We start from the raw sequence: 15,483 nt of genomic DNA, 5'->3' as shown, positions 1-15,483 counted from the left end.
TCCAGGAGAGCACGTGTGCACAGAGGGCCCTGGTGAGTTTTGTGGTTCCCTTCTGTACCTGGCATGGTAGTCCAGGTGGCCACTGCAGGCAGCTGTGTTAGTTTTGTTGCCTGATATTGCAAGAAGATTGTAAGTGTTAGTAACAGCCAGCCTTACATGCTGAATTGTTACCACAAATATTGTACACACAGCCCTATTTCAGCCATTCTAAGAAATTGGGGTATATGACTGTAGTCCTCTTTTTCTTTTAATTCACGATAAAGGGGAGATAATCCCATTGTAATCAGGACTTTGCTCTAGTCCAGTGCAAGAGCAGTGGGTCATCACTCACCCTGGAGAGTTTGTTCCTGGTTTAAACTGGTGATAGAGAAGGATTAACGTTGCTTCTTCCTTGTGTCAAATACTTAAATATTTTGCAAGTTACGTATCACTTCCTAAACAGAAATGTCTCGACATTATTTCTTTTCTTAGAAATAGAAATACCTTACAGAGCTTGAATTCCACAACCCAGTAAAGAAATTGTTGGACATCTTCTAGAGAGTACATAACATGCTTTATTTCATCCTGTTGTTCTAAGGCTCTTCAAGATCCTCCATCTTCAAATCCTGCTGGTTATTCATCCAATTTCCTTTCCTAATTGTCTTTCTCTCTGCCTTGACATCTTGACAAGCCTGATCCTGGGGTGTTTGGTAGTTGGCAACTGGCAAAATGGCATTGCTTTGGCCTTGCTGGGAGTAGACCTCCCTGTGAATGATGTCCTTAGAGCAGAGCTGAAATTTGAAGGCTGCCTGAAAGCCTCTGCGAAAGTTTTCGTTAAAGAAACCATAGATAATGGGGTTGACACTGCTGTTGAAAAATGCCAGCCAGTGGGCAAAAGGGTAGATATAAATGTTGATGATCTGCAGCTGGATATTTGACAGGTTGGCATAGTCTGAGAGCATCATCAGAGTCCACAATGGAAGCCAGGACAGGGTGAAAAGCAAAGCCACAATAATGAGCATTTTGATGACTTTTTGTTTCTTCTTAGACACAGTGTGTCGCTGCTCCTGGCTGTGCTTTCCTACTGTAGGCACTGCTGTATTGAAGAGAGCAATGCCTATCCTAGCATACATAATAACAATGAGTGACAAGGGAGCAAGGTAGATATTAGCAAACAGGACTGTTGTATAGATCCTTCTCATTCCTGGGTTAGGCCAGTTCTCCCGGCACCAATATACAGGGCGGGTTTCATTGCCATAGCCAAGGATTACTCTTATATGCTTCTCTTCTTGTACCTGCAGCATGACTGCTGAAGGACACATGATTGCAATGGCCAGAATCCAGATGACTGTTATAATGATGATAGCGGTTGAGGTCGTCAACTTCTGCTTAAACGGATAAACGATGCATCGAAACCTGCAGCAAAGGCATCCAGGAATGTATGTGGAGAAGCCATTTAGAGAATGCTTAGAGAGGTAAACATAAACGTATACACAGGTATAAAATTATGTATTGTTAAAATTGTATGTTGTTAAAATTGTGTATTTTTTTTTAAAAGATACAGATGAAATTGTCTTATCCTGCATAACCAGTGGAGTTGTGTGCAATTGCTCCATTTAAGAACTGTGTTGAGGAAAACAATCTAGAAGAAAGTTGGTGTAAGAAATCTCTTGATCATATGTCTGTATCAACCTGCTGGTGCTTCAGTTAACTATGGCAGGCACCACTGCTTCTGCTATCTAGCTTAACTAGGGGACTAACCAACTCTACACAGTCAGGCACAGCCCAGCTGTGTGATTTTTAAGAGATACTGGCAGAAGGGCAATTACTGTGGATGCACTTCTGAGATGACTGTGTTCATAAGGCTGCCCCATTAAAACTGCATCTGTCTAATATGTTGTGGTATTACGTGAATTAATCTGCCTCGGTGTTGTCAGGTGGCATAAGGGAGATGAAAATGACAGTTCTTCATCTCCACATCATCTTACCTGTCTACAGCAATTGCAACCAGAGTGAAGATGGAAGCAGAGACAGAGATTCCTTGGACCATCCCACTCATCTTACAAACCATGCTCCCAAATGGCCATCCTGGAAGGAAACAGGTAATTGAAATTTTTACCGTCTCATTGCAGCACTGTGGCCTTATGCATAAGAAGAAATTTCTGTCCCAGAACAAATACTTTCTTTTGCTCTGGCAGGCCACTGTAGGGGGGTCAGAAAGGCATAGGTTATGTAAATAAGTGCACTGCCAGTTGCCTAGGTGAGTTTCTGATGTTTTGAGAAGCAGCAGAGCAAGCATTTGTGGTTTCACATAACAGCAAAGAGAGACCAGCAGACAAGAAAAGGGTATTGACCGCTACAGGATTGCTCTCTGCATGTTGCTGTGAGTACCCACGTAGTCTTCCTGGGCATGTAACATAGTACTGGTGATCCCTTGTTAAAGTTGCAGGATGTGGAAGTCAGCAGGGACAGCCCTACTAAGAGGGTTGTTAGAGGCTTGTTTTCTTGTGACTTCCACTGACTTGAAATGCCAACTGAACTCTCTCAGAAACAGCAGTGTGTAAACAAGGCCATTGACCCAGTGCTTTATTAGGTGACTTCTGTGCGCTGTGTCCATATGTGTTGCAAAGTGAACCTGAACCCTTTCTGCCCTATATGCAAGATGAGGGCTCTGAATTTGCCCTCATCTTTCTCAGTGGAGTTTGGATTCTGCATGCCAGTGACAGAGATTAAGAATAGTGTATGTGGATCGCTGTCACGTACAAGCAACTCTCAGGTTTCCCAAGGAGGTCAGCACTCAGAAATACAGGTGAATCCCCTTCGAGCTCTTTTTGCTGTGCAGTGTGAACCAGCATACCTGCAATGATGTTGTCCAGTAGGGTGGTGGGCATGCAGAAGATTCCCACTAGTAAATCGCTGACAGCCAGGTTCAAGATGAAAAGATTTGTGACTGTTCGCATGTGCTTGCTCCTCAGAACAATATAGCAGACTACTCCGTTGCCAACCATACAGAGCAGGAAGATGAGGAGGTAAGAGATAATGAAGACAGCTGCCACTGAAGGCTGATGATGGTAGAAGTCCACGTAAGAGACATTGCCTTCTAAGTAGAGGTACTTGTACGTCTCATTATAACTCAGCAGACGAGGCCATTCAAATGAAGAATTTGAGTCTGTTTCCTTACTCATGTTGTAATGTGCCTTAAAAGATATTTTTTAAAGGTCATTATAATGCAATTTAAATTATTTGAAGAAATGTGACTAGTGTGCTCAAAGCATACTGCATAACCAAACATTTGAGCTTGTGTATTCTCATCCCTCTATGGCTTATTCTAGTGGTCCATATTCTGCCCTCCTCCTCCCCCTCCCCTTCAAAGTGGAAAAGCAACAAATATTATTAGTTAATATTAGTTTGATTCTACAATATAGGTATATAGAAGTGACCAGTAAGACTGCTGAAAATTTTCTTCCTTCTCCAGTCTTTGTAAATGTTCTTCCCTTCCCAAATAAGAGGAAATGCAGACAGAATGTAAACAAATCTATTGTGATGTGTCAAGCAAAGAAAACATTTATTTGGGGGGGGAGGGTGGGAGAGTGGAAATCAGAATTCTTGAGAAATCTATTTACTCAACAGCTTGAGTAAACTAACTCTTAGGCAAAAGTGATGTTACTGAGACATTAAAAACAGTGGTGAAAATAAAGCATTCAGAAGATATGAATCTTCACCTGAATGTATCCAAATCCAGTCACATTTAACTGAAAAAATTTTTGTGTACAACTGATATTAGACCTTAATTGATTTTACTTTCCTATGTACAATCTACACAGCTCAAGAAAAAAGTCAGGAAACATGGATGACCTCTATATTTAAAATGTGTTAAAGTACAGGATAGCTGGATGTATTTTCTAGCTTTTCTACTAAATTCCTTCCTTGAAACAGACTTGCTAATTAGAGCTTTTGTTTCTGCTTATTTTTTCCCTGTTACATTTACTCATGTCTAGTTCTCAGGAAAGTGCTGCAGTTCTTCTATATTTTGTTTGCTAATGAAATTCAGTAATGTCAAAAGTTCTGCAAGCGTTTCACTTCAGAGTAGTTCAGAGAAAGTATATATATTCTGGTATGCCCCAGGTTTGGAACAAGTATAGTGGTGAATATTACATAGATGTCTTGTGTTTTCTGCTGTGTTGGCTGTCAGCAGCTATACAGCGTTTGCAATACATTTGTATTTTTACGTATTCTTTATGTATTTTAACAAAGCAATGTACTAACTACCTGTAATGGTTGTGCATTCCTTTTGTTTGCCTTTGTGCTGAAAAACTGTATTAGTTTATTTCATTCAAAATATTTTCAAAATTATTGAATTGCTTTCATTCAAATGTTTTACGTGCCAAATGTTTTAATTATGCAGATCAGATTCAGCTATTGTAGGTGTTTTAATAGTAGCTTTATTATTCCCTGAACAATACAGGTACTGATGAAACTGCATACAAACATGATGAACAGTGAGAGCGGTAGTCAAAAATAGACATTTGTCAATAGTAGCTTATGCCATTCCTTTAATCACAGCTCTCGAGCTGTGCTTTGTAAATCCCAGGAAATGTTTCATCACTAAAATCCCATCTAATCTTAGCATCTCTTCTGCTCCCTTTTGGCCTCTGTCAAGAAATGATTGCTCACTTGCCTCCTCTTCCCTGGCCAGCTTCTCAGGGTACTAAAGAGCAGGATGCTAAGCTTTCCCTGCTCAGGGAGATAACCATGTAGATGAGAATCAGTGCTTATTGTAAGATCTTCCCCACAAAGAAAGGGCAGTGTCATGACCTTTCCACTTGACATAGTTATTCTGGGTGATGAAAGTAAAATCCAAGCAGTTGGCCTGTAGCTCTAAGTCATTTATAAGGCTGCCAATTGATGGGGTTAATCAAGTTAGAAATAGAAGTGTTTGCGAGTTCAGCTTTTTTTTTTTTTTTTTTTCTAATAGCTAGTGCTGAAATCAAGTAGAGGTGTAATAGTGAGGAGTGGAGCAGATGGAGCCAGTAATCTCATATTGCTGGATGTTTGCTCATATGTTTGGAGCAAACAAAGCAACAGATGAAGTTTTCCTAGGCAAATTGCTGCATTTTAGGTAGTGAATGCAACTGTGCAAGAAAATAGGAATTCTGGTGTGTGCTGAGTAAGCACAAGACTAATTTGCCTGGTAGGTCTCACACCTACTTTGAAAATTTTGGCCGAGATTGATAGTGCATCCAGTCCCAAACAAGCTTCTGGGAAAAGTAAGGCCCTCTGACCTTTCTCATCTAACAAAAATAAGTACACACTTGTCTCTTTTGGTTGTTGCTGTTGCTTCCTCTGAGGTTCGTTCCAAGTTAATATTCTCTAGCATTTGTGTGCAAATAGGAGAGCCACAAGTGTTTTTTACTGTAAATGAACACTAATTTTCCTTCCCTTGCTTCCTGGAGGTGGAGCTTTTAAGACAGGCGTTCCAGACTAGGGAAGATTGCATTTACTTTGCACTCTGTTGTTCATGATCCATGCTGTCGCAATGAAACCCTGCAGATAAGACAGGTGGGTTCCCTTGCCTTCAGTATTGTACTTTTTGGAGTTCTCTGTTTTGGGGGAGAAGCTCTTTGGTAGGTGAGCTTTATTCTTCTGAGCAAGAGCACAGAAGGAATACTTATGGTTCAGATTTCATTGCTACATAACACCTTTATACATACACGATAGTTCATAGCCGCACAGGCTTTGCTGGATGTTTTAAAAAGTTCTTGCTGGTATGAAACTTTGGTCCCAGGGTTTACAAACCCTTGTGGGTCACTCTTGTGTAGTGGCTGTATTCTAATAAATTAATTAGAATTCTATTCATTAAGACAACTGAAATTATCCTTTATCATGCTAAAAGCATAATTTTATTGTGCTTCCCTTTACCTACTAATTATTCACTAGGCTTATCTTGGATTCAGCCTCTTTTTCTGATGGTATATTGTGAACCAACCACTTTGAATCTTTTTAGTAAAGAACCTTAATTGTTAACATTTGTAACCAACAAGCAAGAAATTGCAAATGGGAGCTGTCTCTGTCTTACAGCATCTGATCACACTTGCACTTGTACCATTTTTGTACCAAATGTGGTGAGCTTACAGTACAAATACTGTAGCTTACAGGAAATGGCAAAGTACACAAGTTTCAATGTTTTAAGTTCAAGGGGGATGGGATTGGCTGGAAGAAGAAACAAAATGTAGTCCCTTGTGTTTTATAGGTAAAACAGACTGATAAATAGTAGACACAGGACTAAAACATAATTCATCAAAGAAAGGGGAAAGTAATATAATGCCTAAATATCGTGGGATGATAAATAAGAGTAATTTGCTTCCACTTAGTAATTTGATAAGGGCATGGCTGCACTATGAAAAATTGCCTGCATATTGTTTTTAAACACAGTAGATTGATGTGTTAGTGAAACATCTGTGACAGCATCCCTACACAAATAAGCAGCATTAAGTCTCACAGGGCAATCTTGTGCCATTGGATATGGAAAATTAATTTACCTCATAACGACAACAGATCAAAGTAATTATGAAGTGAGTGCAGTTACTTTTATGTTGGCTACATGGAAGAATTCTGGTATTCTCAGGAGCCAGGCGTTACTACTTCATCTCCATGCACTCTGATTGACTTTTATCCATATCGTTGTGTGCATAAAATTTTACTGTGGATTTGACTGATGGCTTAGAAGCAAAAACAAAGACAATCAACTGTCAGAGACATGAAGAACTGAGGTGTCGCTGGGGGAAAAAGAAAATGTACTGCAGTAAGTGCTAAAAGAGTCATCTTGTCCTTAGCTGCACACTCGGTAACGGGTTAACTGCAGAGACTTCCTGGAGACTTTGGTAGCACCTCTGTTCTGCTTGGAAGTTATAAATTTGTGATAGCAAAATACAGCAAAACAAACAAAACCCCAAGCTGTAATGTTTATGGAGTAAGAGGAGGACACTTATGGAAGTAATACCAGGGAACATGGACCAATTGCGTACTGGGTGCTTTGTCTGCAAGTTAACATTTCCTGTGGAAAGCAGCCTAAAATCAAAAGCTGTTCAATCAGAGCAGCTGCATAGCAATGTTTGGAGAAGCAGGGGAAGTCTGTGGCAGCATTGTGGATGAGGATCTGTAACTTAAACCAAGTTTCCGGCTGAAAGTGAAGAGCAGCATAGCACAGCAAAACAAGCACATAAGTAGAACGATAGCTGACAAAATGCACAAAATACCTCCAATGTTAATTACTTACAGCTCATTTGGTATGTTGCATACAGATTTGGACCAAATCAAAGAAGTCTAAAAGAAAGCTGCAGGAAAAAATCAGAAAGCTCTAAAGAACAGCTTTCAGAGAAACGGTGCAAGTTACAGGATCATTTCACTAAAAGAAAAAGTATATTTAAAAGTATATTGTAGTGTGCCTCCATCTTATTCTAAGTTTCAGAAATATTTATTTTACTACCATACATTTCAAAAAGTTGGCTAAAATGGACATGTGTCTGCAGTACATTGTAAGAAGGACTCACTTCCACTTTCAGTGGAAGAAGACTTCAACAACAGCCAAATGGGCTCCAGAAGTATGCAATAGGCAGAAGAGCAGAAGCCATTCCTGATAAAACAGAGCATTGAGGCTTGTCATGTTAAACATCACAAGCAATACAGTGTTTCTGTAAAGAAATGATTTCATGACAGAATACTGTTAAAATCTTTGGAAGTGTTTATTAGGTGCGTTTTAACCTAATTTTGAGTTTAATTTTATCTTCCTCTATAATGAGAGATGCTTGGTCTGTAGAAAACTTGAATTGCAGAGTGCAAACTCAAAAGATATTTAGGAATATGAATAGAGTACTCTGGAAGCAAATGTTTGATTTATCTTGTAATACATCGTAATTTCATGGAATACTTCATGAAGCACTTAGTGTCCTATCACAGTAAACACTGAATGCGTCACAGGTAAAGAGCAGGCTTTCAGCTAAGAGGAAGCTGTAATAGAAGAGACATTTAAGAGTATTGAGTTTATAATTAAAAACAACTTACTTTCATTGCTGTACACTTCTGCAAACACAAAATATACACTGAGAAGCAAATCAAACATCTATAAATGGATAATAGCAGGGAGACATGCTCATGCAAGACTAATGAATGGGCTTTATGCTTTGGACATTTGTCTTTCCCTAACAGTCATCTGAGAAATCTGAGCAGAGAAAAATGCAATATTTTGCCAAAGGCTTTTTTAGTTTTGTGGGTTTTGTTTTTCTTGTTTCTAAAGATCTTCCCCTTTTCCTGTCTTATTTATAAAGAGCAGTGCTATCAGTATGAGTGCTATAAAAGACAAAACAAGACTTTAATTGTGGATTACTCATCCTCGTCAGTACAAAGACACCCTTTGCCAAAAAGCCAAAATGCAAATATTATTCAAAAGATGCTATAGCATGAGGCTTTCACAGCGTATTTCTTATTTGTCTACAATATATAAAATTTTCACTGTTTCGTATTTTTGACATTCAGATAATATCACAGCTTAAATAGGCCTTATTCCCACACCGAGTGAAGAACCTTAATGCTGAAAATTTACTGTAGCAAGGCTTTGCTATAGCTATTTTCTGCCATTTGCCAATGTCAGTGTGTCAGCACGTTGATGTTTTTAGTCGTATTTGTGACTTCTGTCAGTTTGCTGAGAAAGTTTCCGTGTTTGAAGTTTCCTGCTTGGCTGTAGATTGACCACAGGGTGGAAATCTGCCTTCATCTGTCATGAAGATGTGTGACGTGCCACAGAGGAGACAAGGAAAGAGGACTGAATAAACAGGTAGTGATAGGGTTTCAATAGTTAGCTGAAAGGGTACTTAGCACAGTAAATGAGGATTCCTTTGCAGCAAAGGCACTTAGAAAAAAATATTTTCTGTGTATGTGTTGTATTTAAGTGGCTCTTAACTATTGTTTTTCATTATTATAAAAGGTTTTATTGTTAACACTTAGCCTTCAAGCTTCTGAGTGTGGTTTCTGTACTGATGTGTCACAGGCTACTTTGTTTTAACTAAAACCTCAGCCAGTTGTTCCCTGAAATAAGATTAAAATTCTACTACAGAAGTCTAGCCACTTTACTAAGAAACCAAGTCATAAGATACATTAGTTCTGTTATACTTGCAGATGGGTTTTATCATTTTTCTCAACAACTCTTTCAAGATCACTTGCATCCCAAGCCTCAGTCTTGAATTTCCTTGTGGTGTTTTTGCAGCTGAAGTCAAAGAGTCTTTTTACCCTTATTCCTGCCTGTCAGCAGCAGAATGAGAAACCAGGATGTTACTACCACTAATGTCAGCAGCATAGGAGGAGATAAATTATCAGATAAGCACTCATTAAGTAAACTGCAGGGAAGTTACAGAACCCATTCAGTACAGAACTTAGCTTGCTTGTGGCAAGAGAGCCTTTTGCCCATGCTGTAAATTAATAGTAACTGAGTCAGAAAACACAGCACCTATAGGAGAGAATCTGTTTGGAAGATGCACAACATCCAATTGAAAACTATCCATTTTTATTGAGGCAGAATTAAGGCACTCACTTGACCTGGTGCTTGGTCCACTTTTCAAGACATCTGTCACTTTGGGAGATTACCCCTTCAGAGGGGTTTCCTACCATCAACTGCCCTACTGCTATCAATCTAACGCTGTCAGGAGGAGTGTTGAGCTTGCTACAGGATGAACAATATATGAGCCATGACTGTGCAGAAAGTAAAGTGTACTTATTGCATCTTAGCTCTGTTCAGGCATGCATTCAGTAGAGAAGTAATGAGGTTGTTATTAAATTCAGTGACTCTTTCAGGGCTATTACCAGAAAGTGTTGCAGAAGGACTAATACAGCAGATGTAGTGTTCTTCCTGATACTAGTGCATGTGTTACTACCAAATGCAGCAAGCTTAGCAGTATTTTGAAAGCAGCCTATCAAGCCTTTCAGATTGCTCTCTTCTCCTTAGTTCAAGTTGACTGATCAGAAAGAGCTGCTGTTCCTGTGAGCCAGACACTGAGCATCAAATGCCCTCTGGTAGTCCCTCGTATCTTGCTTGTATTTCTGTTCTTTATTAATACATTAATTGAACTCAAAAAAGGGTAAACACTTCCTCAAGTGCATTAGTTGAGAAGCTTTGAATAGAATTAAACTATTTAAATTTTAAGTCCTCCTGAGATAAAATCTTCAAGTAATGGCTTTCCAGCCATGAAGGGAAATTACCAGGGACCTCAGTAAATACAGTCAGCCTAGACAGCTGGAATAGTGGAAGTAATTGAGGTCCTACAGCAGAACAATTTGTAAGGAATGAGTGAATGTGCCTTGGATCAAAAGCATAGATAGAACTGAAGCATTACTTCTGTTTTGACAGTATTACTAAGAAATTGTTCCAATTTATGTTGTTTTGTGGTTAAGATACAATCATACCTTAAAGTAACTACAGAAGCTTCTGTCACAGGTACTAGTGTGTGAATTTAAGGATGACAAGGCATGCCAGCAGAGTAGTAACCCCAAATGCAAGTGGGAGCAGAGATTACTGCAGCCATCTCTCCAGGTGGAGTTTTAAACATTAATCTTAGCATATGTAGTGGGATAAACAGTCACAGAATCACAGAATTGCAGTCACTAGTTGAAAGCTGGTCTAAAAGTTCTTGATTAGGAGAGAGCTTTAATCTGCTCTAGCTTCTCATGCCTACCCCTGAAGCCCATCCAACTCTTAGTTTCCTAGCTCATATCAGAATGCTGATGTTGCAGTTGAAAGACAAGGATCCTGATTTTGAAATCATGAAGTGTCCATTTTATTTCTGATAATGTGGAGCTTAATATGCCAGCAAGGATTATGCTTCCCTGTTACCAAATATACAGCTTGCTCTAGTTGCCCGTACATCTTATTAGGTTATATACTGGAGGAAAGTTTATTCATGTAATGATGTTTGTGACAGCTTTCTGAAGTACTGTCTTGCATCCAGTCATAAAGACACTTAATGTTTAAAGGGTAATACTTCGTAAACCTTAGTTTGGACGACAGAAGTTCTGGAATATATTCCTTTCTCTGTAGATGAAAGACCCATCTAATTGTAATATTCATGTATTCTAATTCATCTACATACAACAGAACACAGGTAGTTTGTTTACAAATTAAGGTGAAAAGAATATAGGAAAAGCAGAGGGAGCTACCTAATAAGCATCCATTTCTGACAAGAATCACAGTAACAGGTCCAGAGTTATGAGATACTCTATCTTTCCAGGTACTTGCTGTCATTTCACAGAAATATAGGTGTTAGTGTGAGCTACTCTTCTTTATTTCCCCCCTCATCACCCAAGCACACTCAAGCCTGAGTAGAAGCAAGTCAGAGCAACAGCTGCTAACCCTGCTTGTTTTCAGTCAAGGCTTGAGTGAATGCTGCTCTTTTAGGGTGACTTACTGTTCTATGCAACAAACTCCTTAAGTTTAGTAGCTCAAGTCTGTATCCTCTCCCCATCTTCTATTGCTATATGCTAGTTCAAACTCAGCCAGCTACACATCCAGTGTATGACTTACAAAAGGTTCATCTATTTTGTGTTTTACATCAGGGATAACTACCTAGGGCTTATTATTATCAGAAATAAAGATTTTATGTATTCATATCTTAACTTCCCTGCCCCTCAGTAATCTCAGAGGCTCAAACCATTGAGTTGCTTTTTTGTCCTGATATAAGCTATCACTCACGTACTCAGTGTCCCTTTCGTGTTGTTCTGCAGGTGCACTGTGTCCATAAAGATGAGATGGCATATAGCACTAGTGACAAGAAAACACCGGCAGTTTTAGTGGCAAGGTAAGGTGTCCTGCTTTGTCATTGCTGCTTTCCTAATTAAGTCTTATCACTTATTAGCGTTGTTTCAGCAAGTTAAAACTCAGACTTCAATTAAAATAGCTGTCAGAAACCACCGATGTATAAATCTTAGCCAAGTTAATAATGCAGGTGCCTTTGAGCTCTGAAAGTGTTTGTTTTGTAACTGTACTTCAAGGACTCTGTCAGAATTAACTTGAGCTCACATACTGGACAAAGTCCTCTCCACAACTTAAAGTAATTCTGTTCAACAAGTGATAGCTGAAAATGAAGCATGACAAATTGTTCCTGATTACATTCATTTCTGTATTCAAAGCAACTCTTGTTGAATAGTGTTAGATTTGATGGATCATTGAACTGTCTTTCTCTGGCAGGCTGATGATATACTTTAACTACCATAACCTGTGCTAGTCATATCATAATACTGTTGCAATAACCTGGATTTATCCACTAGAAGGTACTTATTTCGCTGTTGTCTTCCAACTCGATTGACTGGAGCATTTCAATGAAAACCTCGGCATTTTAATCTTTGGTTTTGGGAAGTGTAGGAACCAAACCATCAAGTAACTATGCCCTTGAGAAGGGGGAATTAATAATATTTTTCCCCCATAAAGACCATTTTCTGTACACCTATGCACACTTGATTTTCTGTTGATGTAATTACACTGCCAGCATTAACAGCAGTACAGCATGGACTATTGCAAATGGAACAACTGGAAGACTAGCTCAAAAATATTGTACCAGGCATGCAGCAACTTTGTTCACAGCCAAAAATGTGAACCTCTAATTTCTGACATATAGATTTGCTAGACTCAGAGCAACTGTTAGAGGCATCTGACAATTGCCCTGTGAAACATTTTGTCAGCCCTTTAAAATTGATAGCTGCTTACAGTCAGCCAGGGGAAAAAAAAAAAATGGACAGATCAAGGTACACAAAGGACTCTACATGACTCTGTTTCATGAGTGCACCCTTAGTGGGAACAGTCTTTTCTCTGTAAGGACCTTGAGCTTTGTATAAAGATGAAGTGGCTGTCGCATTGAGAAGGGCGTTTCTAGCAGTAGCTGTGCAGATGCTCCCCCTGTCCAGTGATCCCTGCTGATGGTAATGTTGCTCACATTGCTTTTGAACTACAAAGCCGTTTATACCAGACGTGCGTGTACTGTCACATTATTGCACCAGTATCCCAAAAGTGACCAGTACAAACTAGTAGGGCTGCATTATACTCCCTTGGACCAACCGGAGCAGCACACAGGGACTTGCTTACCAGCAGGCAGATACTTAACACCCCCAGGAGCCCTATGCAGGCACTGTTATGTACCCAACTCAGAGCGCAGGATTAGCATTTCCTTCACACATACATGCACAGACACAAAGACCTGTTGCCAACAAAGCACTTGCAGTTTCACCTCAGCTCCCAGCTATAGCAAGCTATAGCAGAACAGTGAATAGCCCAGCCCAAGGTAAAGCCAGCTTCCCCTCTTGCTTGCATAGGCTATCCCCACTTACAGTTAAGAGTTCTCCGCAGCAACCACTGGTTCAGTGCAGGGAGGAGGAAGGCTGCAGCCCTGAGTGTAGCAGAAAGGGAATGGACCTCACCAGTGCCTGACAGATGCAGGGAGGAGGGAGGAAGAGAGAGAAGGAGGGACTGGAGAGAACAGACCAAAGCCACAGTGCTGAACCCTGGGGCTAGTGGGCTGTCACTTGCAACGCTCCCTACCCTGGGATAGAAGAATGCACATCAGGGCTGTGTTTCTTGCCTGTATTTCTTTGTAGACCCTCCTCTTTTTTTCTTTTTTTTTTTTTTTATAAGGCATCCCTTTGTCTCGGCAAGCTTGTTTGCAGAGTTGGAGTTAACAGCTACAGCTACCTCCCCAGGTATCAGCCCTCTAACAGACTCCTACTCATGCATTCCTGGTCATTACAACTGAGAAGGCAGCAGTCTAGAGAAATCTCCAATGTGCTGAGTGTTCCCCAGCACAGCGTGCAATGCTCAGGCCCTTGTTCTACATGCTGTGCTCCAGCAATTAGATCAATCTTCTCTAAAGATAAGGCATAGTTAGCTTTTAAATCAGAAGCAGGAACCTAGGGAAAAAAAATAATCTATGCAGTTCTTATCAGACTACTTGACACTTAAATTCAGGATTATAGCATTTGCCTTATCTCTTTTTGCATTCCTTCCTCCCCCTCACTCCCCCAAACGCAACAAACCTCGGGCCCTGTTAGCCAATGTAGTAGTACTCATTCCACTGTGACCATTAGAGCTTCCTTGTTCCTCAGGAATCCAAAGGAGGTTGGGAAGACCAAGAAGTCCAGCCTTCCCTCTTGCATACAGAGGGAGACAACTAGGTCCAGAACTCTCACTTACCTGGGATGAGAGCCCCTGCTCTGGTTCTAACTTTCAGGAGGTTACTGGAGTGTCACTCCATGGGGACAAGTAACAAGAGACCTTTATTCCAGTATACCAGTCTAGGCTGAAGCAGGTAATAGAAATGTTGCTAGAAATCAGGAAAATGAGGAGTACTGCCACAAGCTCATTATCCAAAAATAGGTTGAGAATTTCTAAGAATAAGAGAGAGAATGATCAGACATGCTTTGAAAAGGACATGTTCCAGCTTTATTTGTATCAACTGTCATAAGGAAAGAAATCTTTAGTGACATACTACAGTTAAGTCACACGGAGATAAAATACACCAAAGTTGGTTTGTAGGGGAGGAAGGGGGTAGGGGGTTGGGGGGAAGTATATATATACGCACACATATACAGGAAAGGAAAGCTTTAAGACAGCTAGAAAGCAGCGCTCTCACCATCCATAGTCACAAGGTCTGAAGTCAGTCCAACAACATTGCCCGTTTCAAGACAGGAAAGAAACACAGCAACAAACAAGAACACTCATTGCATTCTCTACAGTGAAGCTGGAAACCAACTCCTTTATCAAAGCTTAAATGTAGTACTGAAGCCAAGGGAGGAGGCTGTGGAGGCCCCGGGTGAGGCCTTTAAGCTGAGTACCTTAATCTGCAAATGAAACCTAGCAGCTCTCACATCTCTACTGCAATCCTCACTGCTGGTATTCTGCAGGGCACAAGTGACACAAGTTGGCAGCATACTTCAGAGTGGAGGATGAGAGAGAAACATCAAGCTGTGCTTTTGTGATATAATTGCTATAAATGGAAATGAAGGTACAGTGTTGTTCACTGGAAATTAAGAATTAAGGTACAGCACTATTTACAGGGGTTCAATAGCAGAGTGCAGCTGGTATGCAAGGAATCCGGTTCACAGCAGTTCCCTAGGTAACCTTAGGTGTTGGTAACATCAGGAGAACATGATTTGCTGATGCTAAGAAGAAATGTTATGGAGGATGGAGCAGAGTAGAGACTGGCCAGGCTCTAATATAACATCACTGGAATGGGAGCATGAGGGTACTATGGTAGTGATTAACTGCATACCTGCTACCCAACAGTTCACTATCTCTTGACAAAATGCCATCCTGAGTGAATTTAGCTCCTTATACACTCATTAAATGCTCATTATAATACCAAAACACACCTCTATCGCAGAGGTTACTTGCCTCCAAGGTGCAACTGTCCCCCACTGAGCCTGTGCTCTGAATTTTTTAGCCTATAACTTTAGAAGTGAGGCAAGAGAATTTTA

General features: G+C 40.2%; 1 protein-coding gene across 1 annotated transcript; it reads right to left on the bottom strand.

Annotated features, from left to right (window-relative positions):
• Positions 1 to 572: 572 nt before the first annotated feature.
• NPFFR2 (neuropeptide FF receptor 2) lies at positions 573 to 3,164 on the bottom strand (the record flags this gene model as incomplete). The annotated part of the gene is made up of 3 exons (XM_079534211.1): positions 573 to 1,395; positions 1,968 to 2,067; positions 2,837 to 3,164. The coding sequence occupies 3 exons, from the start codon at positions 3,162 to 3,164 to the stop codon at positions 573 to 575; spliced, it is 1,251 nt and encodes a 416-aa protein (XP_079390337.1).
• Between the last annotated feature and the right edge of the window lie 12,319 nt (positions 3,165 to 15,483).

The sequence above is a fragment of the Tetrao urogallus genome, assembly GCF_951394365.1.
Source record: "Tetrao urogallus genome assembly, chromosome: 4".
Taxonomy (NCBI): Eukaryota; Metazoa; Chordata; class Aves; order Galliformes; family Phasianidae; genus Tetrao; species Tetrao urogallus.
Note: the sequence above shows the minus strand (reverse complement) of the source record. Positions and strands in the feature narration are given on the sequence as shown.